Below are 20,336 nucleotides of genomic sequence, written 5' to 3' on the forward strand. Positions count from 1 at the left end.
CAATGTAAAACTTTAAAGCCTACAAGTCCACTCAGTCCTACTTCTCATTCAGCCAACCGCTAAGACAAACAAGTTTGTTTACATTTATGGATGATAATGCTGCCACTTCTCACTTTCAGGTGACATTGCAAATAAGAACAAGCATTCATATGGCACTTTTGTAGCCAGCATTGCAAGGTATTTACATGCCAGATATGTTAAACATTCATATGCCCCTTCATGCTTCGGCCACCATTCCAGAGAACATACTTCCATGCTGATGACACACATTAAAAAAGTAATGCATTAATTAAATTTGTGACTGAACTCCTTGGGGCAGAATTGTGTGTCTCCTGTTCTATTTTACTCGAATTCTACTATGTATTTCATTTTATAGCAGTCTCAGATGATGACCCAGCACATGTTGTTCGTTTTAAGACCACTTTCAGTGCAGATTTCACAAAACGCAAAGAGGGTACCAATGTGAGATTTCTAAAGATAGCTATACACTCAACCCAAGGTTTAAGAATCTGATGTGCCTTCCAAAATCTGAGAGGGACTAGGTGTGAAGCATGCTTTCAGAAGTCCTAAAAGGAGCAACACTCCGATGCGGAAACTACAGAACCTGAAACACCAAAAAAGAAAAATCAACCTTCTGCTGGTGGCATCTAACTCAAATGATGAACGTGAACATGCATTGGTCTGCGCTGCTTTGGATCGTTATTGAGCAGAGCCTGTCATCAGCATAAATGCATGTCCCCTGGAATGGTGGCTGAAGCATGAAGGGACATATGAATCTTTAGCGCATCGGGCACATAAATATCTTGTGACACCGGCTACAACAATGCCATGAAAACGCCTGTTCTTACTTTCGGGTGACATTGTAAACAAGAAGCGGACAGCATTATCTCCTGCAAATGTAAACAAACTTGTTTATCTGAGCGAGTGGACTTGTAGGCTATAAGGTTTTACATTTGTTTATATTTGAATTGTTATTTTTTGTACATAATTCTAAATGTGTAAGTTCAACTTTTATGGTAAAGGATTGCACTACTACTTGTATGAGGTGAACTGAAAAATATTGTTTTTACAGCAAAATATTTGCAATCAAAAATGAGCCCTGTACACTTTGTTGTAATTGAAATCAATATATTTTAAAATGTAGAAAACATCAAAAATATTTAAATGGTATTCTATTATTTTACAATGCGATTAATTTTTTTAAATCACTTGACAACCCTTCTCTACATAAAGTGGGTGAATTGGATAATAAATTTATTAAAATTCTGCATGTAGTGATCCTGCCAGGTAGTGCCTAAAATGGACATTTGGAACCATTTTGATCCTGACAAGATGATACTAGCCAACTGGTTTTTATTTTGTGAAAAGACTTCCAAGGGGAGAACCCCCAAACCTATAAATATTAGTATTGCAAGACTTGTGCTAATGGTTTGTGACTACCCGGGAGGAAGAAGCAATATCTTCCAGTGACAAGTATGGTAGCTGAAAAATTCACCTGTGTCCAGCTTGTCCTTGTCCATCCCTCCACACCATTCTGTTTTGTGGCGAGCACGTTTTTTCCATTTCTGGCCCGAGTTCTGGGATCAGCCCAGCGCGTTTTCGGTCTGCCCAGTGATCCCCGCTTGTGGTGTCTGGGGATCCAGTCACTGATGTGGGTTGTTCTCGTGCCTGTGGAATACATGACCTGCAAATCTTTGCTTTGTGTCATACATCACCTGCAGTACATTGGTGGGACATTAAAGTATTAAAATATTATTCCATCATCTGGGGTCACATCTGTCATGGTGCCTGGTATATCTCACAGCTAAGAGTGCCAAACTCATGTGAGAGTGTCAGAAACCAGGCAGACACCTAGACTGGTGGTATATTCTATCATTAGATTTTCCCAAGTCAGTAAAAAAGTGTTCTCCTGGTCACTATATTAGTTTTACCATGGAGTCACAGACAATCCCCTTATGCTCTCTAGCTTCTCTTTACCTTCCAGACAAACTGCATTTTATGATGAAAGGTTATTAAAACCAAAATTCACCACATATTAGGTTTTTCCAATCCCAAGGGATCGGTCATACCCCAAGTCACCAGGTGCTCAGGATCTTCCCAAAACCCATGCTATAGCCAATTCCTTTAGTAATAAATCCTTAATTTTAGTTTAGCTAAGAAACAGAAATGAGTTATTAAAAAGTTAAAGCAGATAAAATACATTACAGTTGGGTCAGAGTTTGTAGTCCAAATGATAGCTGAGGTGTAGTAGTCTGACAGTCTCTTCAGGTATGTCTACACTACCCACCGGATCGGCAGGCACCGATCGATCCAGCGGGGGTCGATTTATCACGTCTAGTCTAGACCCGATAAATTGACCTGAGCACTCTCCCGTCGACTCCAGTACTCCACCGCCACGAGAGGCAGGGCCGGCTCCAGGCACCAGCCCACCAAGCACGTGCTTGGGGCAGCGCCTGGAGGGGGGTGGCGTGGTGGGGCGCTCCGGCCCAAGAGCGGGGCCGCGACTGGGCTTGCCACCCTCCTGGTGGCGCTCCGGCCGCCGGGGAGAGCGGAGCCGCAGCAGGCTCGCCGCCCTCCCCCTGGCGCTCTGGCTGCCGGGGAGAGCGGAGAGCCCCAGCCGGGCTTGCCGCCGGGGAGAGTGGAGAGCTCCGCCCTCCTCCCGGCACTCTGGCCACCAGGGAGAGCGGAGAGCCCCGGCTGGGCTCTCCGCCCTCCTCCCCCACTGTGGACGCCGGGGAGAGCGGAGCCGCAGTGGGCTCGCCGCCCTCCCCCCGGCGCTCCGGCAGGTCGGGGATTGCAGGCCTGGGGCTGGGCTCAGCGCCCTCCCCTGCCACGCTGGGGGAGGGGGGGTGGCGGGTGGCTTTTTTGCCTAGGGCGGCAAGAAAGCCAGAGCCGGCCCTGACGAGAGGCACAGGCAGAGTCCACAGGGGAGCGGCAGCAGTTGACTCACCGCAGTGAAGACTCCGTGGTGAGTAGGTCTAAGTACATGGACTTCAGCTACATTATTCACGTAGCTGAAGTTTTGTAACTTAGATCAATTCCCCCGCGCCCCCCCCCCCCCCCCAAGTGTAAAGCAGGCCAAGTCTCTTCATAAATTCCTCAGGACTTCTCAAAACTGGTGTTTGGGGACCTCTGTTTGTTATCTGGAACGCTCTTTGACAGCATTCAGATGAATCAGAGATAAAGAATCGCTCCCAGGATCCAGTATTTTCTAGACCTTGCTCACAGGAAGACAAACTGACAGGCACCTTCATCCCAGCATGAGGTCTGATGGGTAGCCAGTGCAGACCATCTGTGGGTTTCCATTGTTGCTTTGAAGTTAGCATTGTGAGTCTTTGACCTTGGGTCACCACATCAAGGATCACTTGCTTTGAAATCAACATTCTACTTCCCATACATACACAAGTAATTCAGTTACCATGATATGCATAATACCATTGCCAGCTATTCATTACAATAGAAATAGATAATTGAAAGCAATACAGATACCATTCATTTGGTTTTCAGGAAGTCCACGCATCAAGCAAATTGTTATCCTGTTAACACAGGTCTTTGATCTAGGGTTAATTAAGTATAGGGTACACATATACAATACAAATTAACAAGTTAGATACGTGAAGACAATAGCACTAACGGTACTTTGAACTATTCCAACAGACAAGTAAATTGGCTTGACACCACTACAATGCCTCTTGGCATTCTTTTGATTCCTATCACCACGAGTGAATTGGTACATTTAACACTTCTTTGAGGTTGTGACCTGAACTAGCCAGATACCAGCCTTACAGAGCTGGTAACTTGTTTATAGAGCATCACAATATCATGCAAACATCCACTATCTTTGTTTGTCTGGGGGTGGCATTACGGTCCACCACCTGCTTATCATCTTTGATGCAATCCATTCATCACTTCCTTGGCTTTCCTCAGTGTCTCTTTCCTACCACCGTCTCCTGCCTTGTTATCTTCACCAGATCCTCTTCATTTATCCTCTGTCTGTGCCCAAACCAGCAAAGTCGCAATTCCTATATTTTGTCAACCATGTTATGAACTTCCATGCTATTGCTTTCCTTTTGGAATGCTTCATCAAACTCTTTTTATTGTGCAAAGACATCTCATTTTGAACACCTGTAGGTGCTGAATATGCCATCTCTCTACTACCCATGCTTCTGCACCATACAGCATTGTGGGGGCGGGGGCACTCCTGTTCTATATAATTGGGCTTTCAGTCTCATTGGCATATGCTTGTCATACATCACCCCTCCGGTGTTAATCCACACTCTTTCAGCACTCACCGGTGTGGATTGTATTTCACATTCAAACTCCCCATGTTTTGTATTAAAATGCCAGGATTATTCTGCAGGTTTAATTGGAAAGATATCAAAGATTTGAAGAGGTGAAAAAGCAGCTCCACCCTAGCAACTAAACCCTGGGATCACCTTGGTTGAACTATGGACTGGAAATCTCCTTGATGCTGAGCGGAAAATATTCCTCTTTCTAGGGCTGCAACAAGTTTCGCTAGTTTGCAGGGAGTAATTTAGCTATTTGTCTCACTGTAAATATAATACCCTTGGCCTGACATTGATACACAGCCATCTTTGAGGCATGTGATATCTGTTAAACAGCACATTGCAACACTGTACAGCCGTTTAGGACAGGGTGTGAAAAATCTTACCAACTAAGGCCTTGTCTGTATTCAAAGTTACACTTTAAAGTTGAACTTTAAATTGGTTTAAAATCTGATTAACTTAAACTGGTAGAAAACTGTGTGGATACTCTTAATTCAATTTAAACCTAGTGTGACGGGTTCTCTCCAAGGTGCCACTGAGGCACCTTCCCCCACCAACCTGGGCTCCCTTACATTGTACTGCTGTGACCAGCCTACACTTTCACCAGCACATATACAGGTAGGGACACACCTAGCTGCAGTTACATGCAGACGCTGTGATCAGTGCTGCATGGGAAGGCTCCAGCTAGGGAGTGTAAATTCAAAATTATACCATCTTACGCTGCACAGAGAACTGTACAGCATAAATTCATGAAATTCGCCCCCTCCCTCAATGTGGAGAGGAATATACAAAAGCTTTCTGCCACGCGTTATGACTCCCATACACTGGTTTTAAACAAAGCAAAAACAAGTTTATTAACTACAAAAGATGGATTTTAAGTGATTATAAGGGATAGCAAACAGATCAAAGCAGATTACCTAGCAAATAAACAAAAATGCAATCTAAGCTTAATATACTAAAGAGATTGGATATGAATAGCAGATCAGCACCCTAAGTAATGATACAAGCAGGCTGCAAATTCTTAAGGGGCAAGATGCACTTGCTTACAACTTGGAATCGCAAGGTGTTCCATTCACAGGCTAAAAATCCCTGTAGCCTGATTCCAGCACTTTCCCCAGTTCAGTCTTTGTTCCTCAGGTGTTTTCAGGAGTCTTTTTGGGTGGGGAGTCAGTGAAGAACCCTGATGATGTCACTCCCCTGCATTATGTAGCTTTTGCATATGGCAGGAACCCTTTGTTTCAAAGCTTGGTTTCCACGCCAGTCAGTGGAAAAACAATGATATACCAAGATGGAGTCCAGCACCAGGTGACCTGGTCATATGTCCCTGTAGTGTCACAGTAGCCATTATTCGGAGGCTGTCTGCAGCATCCTCAGGAAGGCCTCCAGGTGGGAGATAAGCTTCTTCTCCTATTGTTTTCTCCAATGGCCCTTCCCCACCCAGCTTTTCAGAATTAAAGCATCTTATCTCGTGGGTGTTCCTCAGGTGTAAACACATTTGTAGCACAGATACATAGTCAATATTACTAACTTCATATACAAAATTGATACATGAATACAAATAAGATAATCATATTCAGCAGATCATAACCTTTCCAATGACACCTCACATGACTAATCTTGCATAAAATACATTATGTATATGTCAATCATATAATAATAATATCACTGAAGAATATGGGATGCAGTGTCATACCTAGTTTACACGGATTCTGTTTAACTCTAATTATATGGGGGCAGGTTTAAAAATGAATTGAGTGAAACAAAATCCATAAATATTGATTTAAAATAATTTAAGGGCATCCATACAAGGTTTTGCACTAGTTTAACTAAGCTGGTTTAAAATCATGCTGTTAGTTAAACCAGAAAAGGTCTATGGGACAAATCCTGCTTACCTTACATAAATAACCCTGCAGAAGTTACTGGCTCTGCTTTTATATATAGGAGAGCAGGTTTTTACCCTAACATTGCAGGAGGAATTTAGGTAGGAAGTAAATATGAATTTGAGCCATGATGCTAGAATTAAACTTATTCTGAAAAAGTGCTATAATTCTCTTGTGAATTAGTGGAAAGACAGGAAATTAATGAGACTGTAGCGCACTAAAATTATACTTGGAATTTATTTACATAGATGGACTATAATTATCCAGTTGGAATTTGATCAGGACATGAGAGTTAACACCTCTGCACTTGTGAAAAAAAAAATCCAGTGCATCAGTCTAAACTAGATCATTATAGAAGCATTTTGTTTTGTTTATAAATATTAGCATACTTGCACTGAATATTATGAAGTATGTTAAAAAAATAGCTTTTAGAATTGTATCTGGATATGTAGTAAGCTTACTAATAAATTACATGTATTTAATCAGTCCTTAAAATTCTATTAGCAGAATGACAATATAAGATTTAAAAATAAAATTCCATTGAAACCAGTGACATCAGTGAAGTAGAGATGTGTGTGTATATGAAAGATGTATGAAAGACAATGATGTGCTGCCAGTATTTTAATTAGTGACTTGTATTAATTCTTCCCACCCCTTAACATGCGACATATCCTGCTTCCCAGGGTTGTGAATTCTCACAAAGGTAAGAGTAAGGCCCCATCTACACTGGCAAGTTTGTGCGCAGTAAAGCAGCTTTGAGTGCTGTAACTCCTGAGGTGTACACACTGCCAAGCCACTTAGTGCACAGAAACTGCACAGATGCAGTGCTCTAAAAAAACCCACCTCCACGAGAGGTGTACAGCATTCTGCGCCGGGGCTACAGCACTGCGGTGCCAGTGTAGACACCGTGGTAATTACAGTGCTGCGATTGGCCTCCGGGAGGTGTCCCACAATGCCTGTTCTCACCTCTCTGGCCATCGGTTTGAACTCTACTGCCCTGCCCTCAGGTGACCAACAGTCAGCCTCACCCCATACATTCCTTTGCAAATTTGAAAGTCCCCTTCCTGTTTGCTCAGTGATGATGCAGTGGTCTCAGCACGTCTTTCCAGGTGGCCATGCCTGCTCCACGCACCAGGCGATCCCCCGCTTGGAGCAGTGTCGAGCTGCTGGACCTCATCTGCATTTGGGGAGAGGAGGCAGTGCAGTCACAGCTGTGCTCCAGCTGTCGGAATTATGATACCCGTGGACAGATTTCTAGATGTATGATAGAAAAGGGCGACTGGGACACACTGCAGTGCAGGGTCAAAGTGAAGGAGCGGCGGAACGCCTACCACAAGGCACGGGAGGCAAACGGCTGCTCCGGTGCTGAGCCCACGAGTTGCCAGTTCTACAAAGAGCTCGATGCGATACTCGGTGGTGACCCCACCTCCACTAACCCCTGTGGATACTTCGTTGGCTCACATGCAAGTTGAGAGTGGCCCAAGCTAGGAGGAGGCAATCTTGGATGAAGAGGGGGAGGGGGAATCAGAGGCAGAGGATGACTCGGAGGCCAGAGATACATGCAGTCAGGAGCTCTTTTCTACCCCGGAGGAGCCCAGCCAGTCACAGCAGTTGGATCTTGGCAAATCGCAAACAGGAGAGGAGGCCCCTGGTAAGTGAATCTGATTTTGGGAATTGCTGAAGCGAGTTGTTGGGGGCAGGAGGGTTGTAGAAAGCAGGCTTGTCTCCCACCTCATGCCTAGTTTGAGTGGTGGAACAAGCTGTTGATACACTCCCTCATTTCACAGGAATCTCTCTCAGAGATCTCCAGGAAACTCTCGTGGAGATACTGGGCAATCCACTCCTGCAGGTTCCTCAGCAGAGCTGCTTTGTTTCTTGCCCCATTAACGATAACTTTCCTGCGCTACCGTGCCGTCATGGGGGGATGGGGATGGATGGGACCATTGCTGCACACAGGCTAGCCACATAGGGTCCAGGGTGGAAGCCACAGGCTTGGAGAAGACCCTCCCTTGATTCCCTGCTCACCCTTGGCAGCAAGATAACTTCCATAATGATCTCCTCCTGTGGAAAGTGTGGGGATTATTAGGCCCACCCTACAGTGCTGGCTGTCCCCAAGTGCCCAAAAGCCATGTGCCCAGTGTACAGCAGGGTCCAGGAACAGTGATTTACTCTGCCCCTGCGGCTACTCACCATTTTGCGGGTCTTGTGGCTTGTGTGTGCTTGCCTGGGATCAGCCAGTTAGTGCCAGGTGTGTGAGTACTGGCTGTGTTTTAAAGCATTGAAACAGTGTTGTCTGTGTTGCAAACAATACTGCTTCTGTAAAATGTTGCATTTAAACTTCACAGAGATGATCTTGGGAGCACAGCCTCCCTCTTTGTTATCAGCGGCAGAACGGTTGCGAAGAATTAGGAAGCATCCAAGAAAAATTAAGGAGGACTTTGTGTGAGGTTATGATGCACTCCACCGCCGAGAAAAAGAAATTGAAGGAGTGGCAGAAAAGCGAGAAGAGGGAACGAAAGGAGAATGTGGCATACCAGAAAGAAGCCACGGAGCGGCTCTTAACAGTTATGTAGCACCAAGCAGACACGCTCCAGGCGATACTAGCTCTTCAAACTGAGCAGCTCCAGGCCCGCCCTCCCCTGCAGCCACTGTCGCAAAACTCTTTCCCATGCTCCCCCTGCCACACCGCCAACACACTCTTATCAACCTCCTGCCTCCATTCTCTACCTGCAGCATTCCACTCCTCCCTCCTCACAGTCTAGCAGTGTGGACTCCCAATACCCACTGCACCCAACTCCATCCTGCTGCAGTTTGGCCATGCTGAAATACAGCACCTGCTGCATTGTACTCCAAAGGAGAAGGTTGTGTATATCCCTGGATATACACAAATCTGTAGCCATCCTGGGACCCCACCTCCTCTTGAGACCTTCCATTCCCTCCTCCCCTTCTCTGATGATGATTTTTTTCGTTTGACTCTCTCCTCTGGTTGTTGTCTTTCAATAAAATAATTGTGTTCGTTTGAAAGCAATCTTTATTCTATTAAGTGAAAGCAAAAAGAGCACTGCAAAGCAACATACAATTATGTTAAGGCCCCTTCTTGCATCATGTGCACCAACCACCTCCTAGCATTACAAGCACTGCAGTCCTGAGCATAGCAACACATATTAGTGGCTTTCAGCTTCAAATTGCTGTCTCAAAGTATCCCTGATCCTTATGGCCCCGCGCTGTGCCCCTCCTGGTCTCCGGCTGTTCAAACTCAGCCTCCAGGGGCTGAGCCTCTGTGGTCCAGCCCTGAGTGAAGCTTTCACCCTTCCCTTCATAAATATTATGGAGTGTACAGCACACAGTTATAAGCATAGGAATATTGTTATTGGCCATGTCCAGCTTCCCATACAGGTATCACCAGCGGGCTTTTATACAGCCAGATGCAGAATGACTGTGGAGTGTGCACTTGCTCAGCCAGTTCTTGAACTGCTCCTTGCTGCTGTCAAGTTCCCCCATGTATGGCTTCATGAGCCATGGCATTAAGGGTAGATGGGGTCTCTCAGGATCACAATTGGCATTTTTACTTCCCCTACTGTGATCTTCTGGTCCGGGAAGAAAATCCCTGCTTGCAGCTTCTTGAACAGGCCAATGATCTGAAAGATGTGTGCGTCATGCACCTTTCCAGATCAGCCTGTGTTAATGTTTGTGAAACGCCCATGATGATCCACAAGCGGCTGGAGAACCATTGAGAAATACCCCTTGCGATTAATGTACTCGGTGGCTAGATGATCTGGTGCCAGAATTGGAATGTGAGTGCCATCTATCGCCCCTCCGCAGTTAGAGAAGCCCATTTGTGCAAAGCCATCTACGATCTCACGCATATTGCCCAGAGTCATGGTCTTTCGGAGCAGGATGAGATTAATGGTTCTGCACACTTCCATCAACACGACTCCAACGGACGACTTTCCCACTCTGAACTGGTTAGCGACCAAACGGTAGCAGTCTGGAGTAGCCAACTTCCACAGTGCAATCGCCACGTGCTTCTCCAGCGACAGGGCAGCTCTCATTCTCGTGTCCTTGCGCCACAGAGCTGGGGCAAGCTCATCATACAGTCCCATGAATGTGGCTTTCCTCATGTGAAAGTTCTGCAGCCACTGCTCAGCATTCCAGACGTGCATCACGATGTGATTCCACCACTCAGTGCTTGTTTCCTGAGCCCAAAGTGGCAGTCCACTGTGGTCAGCACCTCCGTGAATGCCACAAGCATTCTCGTGTCATAGCTACTACATGTGACGAGATCAATGTCGCACTCCTCTTGCCCTAATGGTTGCCTCCTTACTCTTCCACTGATCTAGCATTGGCCAGATCTCTGTCCATTTTTAAGCTTTGATAACTATTGGTTTGACAGCCTTTTCCTTTTTCATAGATTTATAGATTTCTTTTATAAGGCCAGAAGGGACTACTATGATAATCTAGTCTGGCTTCCTGCATAACACAGACCTTACAATTTTACGACAGTAGAACTTCAGAATTACAAACACCAGAGTTACAAACTGACCAGCCAACCACACACCTCATTTGGAACCAGAAGTATAGAATCAGGGAGCAGCAGACACAAAAACCAAAAAGAAAAGCAAACAAAAATATGCAGTACAGTACTGTTAAACATAAACTACTAAAAAAATAAAGGAAAAGCAGTATTTTTCTTCTGCAATCTGCATAGTAAAGTATCAAAGCTGTATTAAGTCAAAGTTCAGTTGTAAACTTTTGAAAGAACAAACATAACTTTTTCTTCAGAGTTACAAACATATCAGAGTTACGAACAATCTCCATTCCTGAGGTGTTTGTAACTCTGAGGTTTTACTGTAAGTGATTCCTTCATCCATCCCATAACTTCTGGTTGAACTATAGCATATTTTAGAAAGATATCCAATCTTCATTTAAAGACATCAAGAGATAGAGAATCTACTATATTCCTAAGTAAATTATTCTAGCTGTTAGTGTTAGCTGCCCTCACAGTAACAAATGTGTGCCTTATTTCTAGTCAGATTTTGTCTATCTTCAGCTTTCAGCCACTTGATCTTGTTATGCCTTTGCTTGCTAGTATTAGAAATCTTCTCTTCAGATAAGTATTTATAGACCATGATGAAGTTACCTCTTAACCTTTTCTTTGTTAAACTAAATAGGTTGATCATCCTCAGTCTGTCACTGTAAGGCAGGTTTTCCAGACCCTGAATGGTCTTTTTTTTAACCCTTTCCATTTTGTCAACACTATTTTTAAAGTATGGACACAAGAAGTGGCCACTGTATTCCATTAATGGTCTCACTAATGCCATATATAGTAGCAATAACCCTACACTATTTCTACTCAACATTCCCGTTTATACATCCAAGAATCGCACTATGATCCCACGTCCTTGTGTGAGTCATTGCTTTCCAAAATACAGTGACCCATACTATAAGTGAGATCTATATTGTTTGTTTTTAGATGAATGACTTTTCATTTAGCTTAAAAAATGTTAAGGGAGACCAGTTAACTATGAACTCGAGATTGCTCTGTAGAACTGATTTGTTCTTATATTTACTACTCCAATTTTTGTGTCATTTGCAAATTTTTATCAGCTACGATTTTATATTTTCTTCATTGATAAAGATGCTTAATAGCATTTGGTCAAGAACCAATCCTTGTTAGAATTTTCACTGATACCTTTAGCTTCCCTTATCAATTGTCTGTATTTCATGACAACTAAATTTATAATGATTGCTATCAACTTCCTCCTTTTCCCATTTGCTTTACATATTTGCTTTCACTTCCCTTCTTAACCAGGACGGATTTTTAACTGACAAAGGTATCTTTTGTGATTGTGGAATTGTGATTTGGGGGAGTGGGGTCACCTAGTAAGCTTTTCTTAAACTCCTAATTATCATTCACATTGGGAGGAAAATTTTAAATAAAAATCTATTTTGTTTATACCTGTTTTCAGCTTTGGGAAACTGACCCTATTAAAGAAAGTACCAAGTATACATATTGCTTGTTGGGACCTTATTCTGTTTACATATAACAAATATAATTAGGTTGTTATCACTTGCACCTAGACAACCCCTAACTTTTAATTCAGTAATCAATTCATCTTGGTCTATCAGAATGAGGTCTACTATAGAATTTCCCTGTGTAAAGTGTAATATTGCTTGTGTTAGAAAATCTCTAATTTTAAAAAATTCCAAGCAAGTTTTTCTAGTGACAGCATGAAATCTCCTGCATTTGTTCCCATGATAACCCAGTTTTAGTTTCTAGTCACTATAGATATATGTTTAAAAAGCTGTTCATCCTATTCTCTAGTCTGAGTTGGGAGGTCTATGACAGACTCTCACTGGTACTCCATGTTCTGATTTGTCAGTTGGAACAGGGCTGAACTGTCGAGTACTCTAAAGTAAGGAATGGTATTTTTGATTTAGAACGCCACTCCCTTTCTTCCCATTCTATCCTTCCTAAACAGGGTGTAGCCAGTGATTTTAACATTCCAATTATGTGAATCCTCCCACCATATTTCACTAATACTTACGTTGGTCAATTTCTTTTAATAAATTAGCACTTCTAATTTCTCTTGTTTATTGCCCAAGCTTCAAGCATTTGTACACAGGCATTAGCGGATAGCTCAGTGGTTTGAGCATTGGCCTGCTAAACCCCAGGTTGAGTGTTCAATCCTTGAGGGGGCTGTTTAGGGATCTGGGGATTAGTCCTGCTTTGGGTAGGGGGTTGGACTAGATGACCTCCTGAGGTCCCTTCCAACCCTGATATTCTATGATTAGAAAGGACTAAATCCACCAAGATACTTGTAGGTGCTTAAACCCTGTTTTAGGTGCCACAAGTACTCCTGTTCTTTTTACAAAATCCCTGTTCATCTGTTGCCTAATCCTGTAGGTGCCTAAACTCACTCAGTGCCTACTTTTTCAAGGTAAAAGCTCCCCTTGTGCCTCACTTTCAGCCTCTGGGCTTGCATACTGCTGCCTCACTTTGGGTATTCAGATGCTTATCTTCCGCCTGTGCCCAGCCCAATTTATAAACCAGAGAAGATAGGCCGAAGAGCATATATCCCACATGTGGGACCTGATCTATTAGGCATGCTGTGAACATGCCTAACTGGTTCAGACACCATTCAAAAATGTATCCAAAAGAGGAAATGGGGCTGTCAACCTCATAACTTTTAGCCCAGCGGGGTGTGGGAGATCCAAATTCAATGTACCCCTCTGCCTGATGAGGAGAAGGGACACACCCTCTTCAAATCCTACCTTTCAGGAGGATGCCCTAAACCACTGAGCTATGGGATATTCTGATGTGATGTTCTATCAGTCTCTTCATTTAAAGCTGTTCCACTTTTGCTAAATAAAGAGTCATTGGAGCAGGGGGGCTGGACCCTAAGTCTCCTGCTTCCTGTGGATGCCCTGACCACAAAACTATACAATCATTCTCACTCACTCTGACCCAATTACTATTTAATTTTTGAATCCAAAAGTGGAACAGCTTCCACAGGAGAGGCGGAGGGCTCCTCAACACACACATACATGCATCCCTATAGCCCATAGGGGCCGACTTTGTGGGTGCTGTGGGGCTGGAGCACCCACGTGGAAAAATTAGCAGGTGCTCCGCACCCACCGACAGCCAAGCTCCCCCTGCCCCTACCTCGCTCCTCCCAGTGCTTCCCACCCGCCGCTTAACAGCTGTTTGGCGGTGCTTAGGACTTTCCAGGAAGGAAGGGGAGGAGTGGGGACATGGCATGCTCGGGGGAGGAGGAGGTAAAAAGGAAGGGCAGGTGCAGAGACTTGGCGAAAGGGGGTGGAATTGGGGTGGGATGAGGGTGGGGCACGGCCAGGGATGCAGCAGGGGGTGGGTGGGTGATGAGCATTCATGAGGATAGTCACCTAACAGGTGGGAGACACCTCTTCAAATCCTGTCTAGTGTCTCCCCAGCAAGCAGAGAGTGGGAATCAAATCTGGGACTCTCACATAAAAGTTCTTACCTATGGACTGAAAGCTATAACATTGGTGGAACCTGCATTACTTCCTTCTCTGGTGTTTCCTGCACAAAGCATATTAGATTCCTAAACTGTCTGACTCCAGCAGAGGGGTTCCTAGCTGTGGATTGCAGAAGAGATAGGTGCTTCCCTGCCGTCCAAACTTAAATGTTTAACTCTGTGAGGAGGCAGCATTTTGGACACACCCCTTGCACCAAATGCACACATGCACAACCTGCTCATGGGACAGTTAATTATAGATGCTGCATTGAGTGCAATAAACTGGATAGTCCCCACTCCGTTGCTGGACTTCTGCCTGTATTCTCCTTTTACTCCTGTAGCATGTTCCTTTGTTGATGTTTGTTTTTATTGGAGTGGTTTTGGCCTTAAGTTTAAAGAACATTAAGTGCATCTAGCCCACCCTCAGTAGCCTGCCCCTTGGTTAAGGGTTAATAGTTAAAGGGCTTAGGGATGAAAGTCTCATTAAGAAGCTTTCAGCCTTGCCTGCTAGGCTCAGTGCACAGTCCCCAAACAAATAGAGCACACAATATATTTCAGTCAGGCAGCAAGCACACCACAAACACACTACAGACAACGAACTTACCCCAAGAGTCACGTAATCACTCCTCCTTCACTTGGAGAACTCCCTTGCAAAACTCCAGTTAGCTTTAGCTGCTCCTGTTCGTTAGCTCCTCTGGTAGTTTAGGAGGGAGCTTTTTAAGTCCTGGTCTTCCTGAATATCCCCAGCTCCTGGTTAAGGGTTGATGGGTGCTAAAGGGCTTAGGGATCCCATTGCTGTTCTGGTAACTTTCTAGGTATCCAATCCCCAAGTCTCTTTATGGATCTGGGCCAAGATCCTTTACTTTGATAGCACCTGAGGCTGAATTATGTTTGTGTATTTGTACTGTCTTTATCCCTTAACCTTTGCTGCCTTCCTGCATATTTCTGCCTCAGTGACACTGAATATTATGAGTAGCGGTATGTTTGTGGTGCCCAAAGGCCCCAATGAAGAACAGGGATCACATGCATTATGTGCTGTACAATCATATGCTCTGTGACCTGAAGAATTTACAGACTTGTTTTCAAATCTCAGATTAATATTTTTGTCTCCCTTGGCTACACCACTGAATTGTTCTTTTCATGTGTGAAGTGTAAATGATCTAACTCTGTCAAATGTTTTTACAGTTTGTGTGAAAGATGCTTTAGTAAGAGTCTCTGATCCTTCAAGCACTTACTCACAGAAGTAACTTTATTCACATGACTAATTCCATTGAGTTCAGTAGGACTAGTCATGTGAGAATAGTCCCTCAGTGGAAATTCAATGGGACAACTCACCTGAAAAAAATGACTACCTATACCAGTTTGTAGGGTTAGGCACTAAAGTCTCAGTCCTGCAAACATACATATATGTAACTTTACTTAGCTAAACTTTCTATCAGTATGACTCAAGCTTTACAGAGAGGCAAAGTAAAAACATTGGAAAAAATAATGACATTTAATAAGAATGTATGTGTATAAATATTGATGCTTGATAATGAACGAAAGAGACTGATTTTTCAAATCTGCTATGAAACTTAATTGTGGTTGTCCTGTTTTGAATAACTTTTTTAAATGTCTTCCTACATTAAATATTTACATTGATCAAAATTAAAAGCACCTATTTAAATATCAAAATCATCTATTTTAATTCACAAAATAACATTAAGGAAGCAAGGCACTGCGGTTGGCTGTAGTTAACATGGTGCTGCAGTTGGCATCTAATGTAAATTGTGGCTGTTTACTTGTCTCCTCTCCAGCCATCCTAGTAGCATGATTAATACCTCATTACAACAAGCCCCCCTACACTGAGCACACAGATTAGAAAGATGGAAAAGTTTGGCCCTGGACTCTGAGCCGTCTGAGCCCAACTACAGCTAGGATGTGGGGAGCATCTCACTTTGCAGTGGTGGACATAAAATAGCTGATGCTATCAACTGCAGCAAGGGCAGGTCCAGTCCAGGCTCGGACATACTTTTCAACCTGCCAGATGCAGGCTCCCTAATGCGATAAAGGCCCAAAATGAGGGATGTTCAGCTCCCTACCTGTAGGACAATTATAGAGGTGCAATTAATTTTTGGTGTAGATAATTCTTTCTATCACTACATCTTCATGGCTCCTTATAGTCTGATGTAAATAATTCTTAACCATAAAAGTGAGCAGGACCACCCGGTGTGTAACTGTGGGGTTCATATAATAAGTGACACCCCTTTGAGTGAGGAGAGGGAAATTGGGAGGTCAAAGCTGCTGTGCGCCTAGGCGAGGGCCCGTGAGGCAAGGCAAAGCTAGGAGCAGCGACAGGCCCTGCACCGACGGGGGGGCAGGGGCCGACGAGGAGGCTTGTGAAACCCGCTCTCCGCCCTCCCTGCCACCGATCCCCGTCGGCGGGCCCCGCACCACCTCGCACAGGACGCTGCGGACCCGCCCTGTGCGACGGGAGGCCATGGCGATGCGCTCAGCGCCGAGCGGGAATTTCCGGCTCGCGCCGGCCCCGCCCCAATATTGGCCTGGGCTGCCCAGGAGACCGCAGGGCGGGGAGCGGAAGGGCAGCAGCCGGGCAGGTAGCGCCGCGACCAATCCGATGTGGAACCGGGGACCAGGTATGGGCGGTGCATGATGGGTGGCCCCACCCCGTTCGCCATCGCGGCTGCGCCAATCAGCGACCGAGGCTGCGCCCTGCGCCCTCCCCCCTCGTGTGACTCAGTGTTTAGGGTGGGAGCGCGGCGCGCGCTGGGAGCATGGGCTGAGCGAGGGAGGGGCCACCTGAGAGGGCAGAGCCGCTCGAGCCGGCGCCAGCTGCGACACTGCCTCGCCGCCTACGGCCGGGCCATGGGGGCGCGGGGGGCCGCGGAGTGAGGGGCCGGGAGCGCGGCGAGGCGAGGCGGCGGCAGCGGTCATGTCGCAGGCGCTGGTGCCCCCGGAGACTCGGAAGTTCACCCGGGCGCTCAGCAAGCCGGGCACGGCGGCAGAGCTGCGGCAGAGCGTCTCCGAGGCTGTGCGGGGCTCCGTGTTCGTGGTAAGAGCCCGGCCGGGTAGGGACTGCAGATACTATTCCCCCCCCACACACCCAGCTCCGGTTGGGCGGCTGCGGGGACAGTGCTCGTCTCTTCCCGCACAGGGGCCGGGGCGCATCCCCGCAGGGGTGAGCGGGAGCCAATCGTCTCCCCCGCCACCACGGAGCTCTCTCCGCAGGGCACCGGGGCCTGATGCTACTGCCGAGCTCCCCGCATCAAGAGGACTCCGACGCCCGCGGCGGGAGGGAGCCGCCGGGCTGTCACGGAGCGGGGCTTGCCCCTGGCTCGCGGCGGGGCGCGCGCCTCCTGTTGGGCCACGGCTCTGGCCCGGGCTGAGGTGTCGGTGCGGCCCGGTAGAGAGCCAGCCAGGGACGCTCCCTGTGTGGGTGGGGGGCGCGGCGGGGCTGTCCGCCGGCACAGCGCTGGGAGTCGCCGCCGCGCTCCTCGGTGCGGCTGCAAACTTCCATCCAGTCACAGCGCGTTTCCGTAGCGCTGTGCGTTGCGTGGAAGTCTGTGGGTGTGTCTGAAGAATCGGTACAAAAGGAGGTGCGGTGGCACTTTGTATGCCCTCCTCACCACGGTAACGTGTGTGCCGGGTCGTTCCTCTTCATCTCTGTTCTGAAATCTTCCTAACCCGGGAATTAAACCCAGACGTATCAGCGATGAGGTTGTAATCAAACGGGGTCTCATGGGGATTCAGTAACTACTCTGTGGAATCTGACTGGAAGGAAGCAAAGCTAGGCTGTGTTCTATCACTGAAGCCCCCGCTAAGTCCTGGTCTACACTACAGGTTTATATCACTAAAATTACATCATTCGGGGGTGTGGAAAATCCATGTCCCTGAGCAATGCACTTATACCAATTTTGAGCCTCAGTGTAGATAGTTATCAGGAGGGTTTCCCCTGTCCACATAATTACTGCCTCTGGGGGATGTGGAGTAGGTATGTAATGGGAGAAGCTCTTCTATCGGCATAGGTAGTTTCTTCACTAAACACTACAGTGGCAGTGCTGTACCAGTGTAGCTATGCCACCTCAGTGCTGTAAGTGTAGACAGGCCCTAAGGCCATGTCTACATTGGCACTTTGGTCATGTTAACTTTTTGTTGCTCAGGGTTATGAAAAAATACCCCCTTTAATGAAAAAGGTTTTAATGACGAAAAGCACCAGTGTGGATAGTGCTCCTGGTGACAAATCTATGGCTCCACGGCAATAAAGAGCAGTTACACAGTGCACCTTAAAATGGTGCAGCTGCACAGCCAAGCCATTGTAAGGTGCACGGTGTAGACGTAGCCTTAGTCACTTAATCTCTCTGCCTCCTTTTCTCCAGCTTTAAAACGGGGACAGTAATGCTTACCTATCATTGTAAAGTGTTCCTGTATCTACAATTGAAAAAGCATCATAATACCCATCTACTCATTCTACAAATTAAATCCTATTTTTTTTGTAACTACCAGGGTAACAAACTGATGAACCCCCTTAGTCATTGTTTAGCAGTTTCTCCTTTGAGTAGTTCCACTGACTCCAAATGGGACTACTTGGAGTAATAAGGTATAAGGTAACGTATTAAAAACGTATCTTTTCCTAGTGAACACAAGGGCAGTCAGGACTTAATAGTGCTGCTTGTTCCCACAATCCCAGCATCACTGATTGCGCTGAAAGGGTCAGCAGAAAAATAGTTGCTGTTGAATTTTATCTTAAGAACATAAGAACGGCCATACTGCATCGGATCAAAGATCCATCTAGCCCAGTATCCTGTCTAACAGTGGCCAGCCAAGTGCCCCAGAGGGAATGAACATAACAGGTAATCATCGCCCATTCCCAGCTTCTGGCAAACGGAGGCTAGGGATACCATCTCTGCCTGTTCTGGCTAATAGCCGTTGATGGACCTATTCTCCATGAACTTATCTAGTTCTTTTTTGAACCCTGTTATGGTCTTGGCCTTCACAACATCCTCTGGCAAAGAGTTGTACAGGTTGACTGTGCATTGTGTGGAAAAAAATACTTCCTTTTGTTTGTTTTAAACCTACTGCCTATTAATTTCATTTGGTGACAACTACTTTGTGTGTTATGAGAAGGAGTAAATAACACTTCCTTATTTACTTACTCCACAGCAGTCATAATTTTATAGCCCTCTATCATATCCCCCCTTAGTCCTCTCTTTTCCAAGCTGTAAAGTCCCAGTCTTATTAATCTCTCCTCATATGGAACCCGTTCCATACTCCTAATGATTTTTGTTGCCCTTTTCTGAATCTTTTTCAATTCCAATATATCTTTTTTTAGATGGGGTGACCATATTTGTATGCAGTATTCAAGATATTGGCATATATAGAGATGGATTTATATAGAGGCAATATGATATTTTCTGTCTTCTGATCTTTCCCTTTCTTAATGATTCTGAACATTGTTAGCTTTTTTGACTGCCACTGCACTTTAAGTGGATGTTTTCAGAGAACTATCCATAGTAACTCCAAGATCTTTCTTGAGTGGTAACAGCTAATTTAGATCCCATCGTTTTATATGTATATTGTGGATTGTGTTTTCCAATGTGTATTACTTTGCGTTTATCAACGTTGAATTTCATCTGTCATTTTGTTGCCTAATCACACAGTTTGAGATCCTTTTGTAGTTCTTCGCAGTCTGCTTGGGACTTAACTGTCATCTGCAAATTTTGCCACCTCACTGTTTACCCCTTTTTCCAGATCATTTATGAATATGACTGGTCCCAGTACAGACCCGTGATGGACACCACTATTTATCTCTCTCCATTCTGAAAACTGGCGATTTGTTCCTACCTTTTGCTTTCTATCTTTTAACCAGTTACCAATCCATGAGAGAACCTTCCTTCTTATCCCATGACTGCTTACTTTGCTTAAGAGCTTTTGGTGAGGGACCTTGTCAAAGGCTTTTTGAAAATCTAAATACACTATATTCACTGGATCTCCCTTGTCCACATGCTTGTTGACCCCCTCAAAGAAGTCTAGTAGATTGGTGAGGCATGATTTCCCTTGACAAAAGCCGTGTTGACACTTCCCCAACAAATCATGTTCATCTGTGTCTGATAATTCTGTTCTTTACTATAATTTCAACAAGTTTATCTGGCACTGAAGTTAGGCTTACCAGCCTA

At 45.4% G+C, this 20,336-nt stretch overlaps 1 protein-coding gene across 6 annotated transcripts in view; it reads left to right on the forward strand.

Moving 5' to 3' along the window:
* Positions 1–16,956: 16,956 nt before the first annotated feature.
* DOCK9 (dedicator of cytokinesis 9) overlaps positions 16,957–20,336 on the forward strand; it is a 319,065-nt gene continuing 315,685 nt past the window's right edge. For 5 of the 6 annotated variants that reach the window (XM_065592481.1, XM_065592546.1, XM_005303903.5 and 2 more), the window contains exon 1: positions 16,957–17,215. In XM_065592481.1, coding sequence (XP_065448553.1) covers positions 17,096–17,215 — 120 coding nt within the window. In that variant the 5' untranslated portion in view covers positions 16,957–17,095. Of the gene's footprint in view, positions 17,232–20,336 lie in introns of all 6 variants that reach the window. The other variant, XM_065592553.1, reaches the window with a different exon arrangement.

Source organism: Chrysemys picta, chromosome 1, assembly GCF_011386835.1.
Source record: "Chrysemys picta bellii isolate R12L10 chromosome 1, ASM1138683v2, whole genome shotgun sequence".
NCBI classification, from domain to species: Eukaryota; Metazoa; Chordata; order Testudines; family Emydidae; genus Chrysemys; species Chrysemys picta.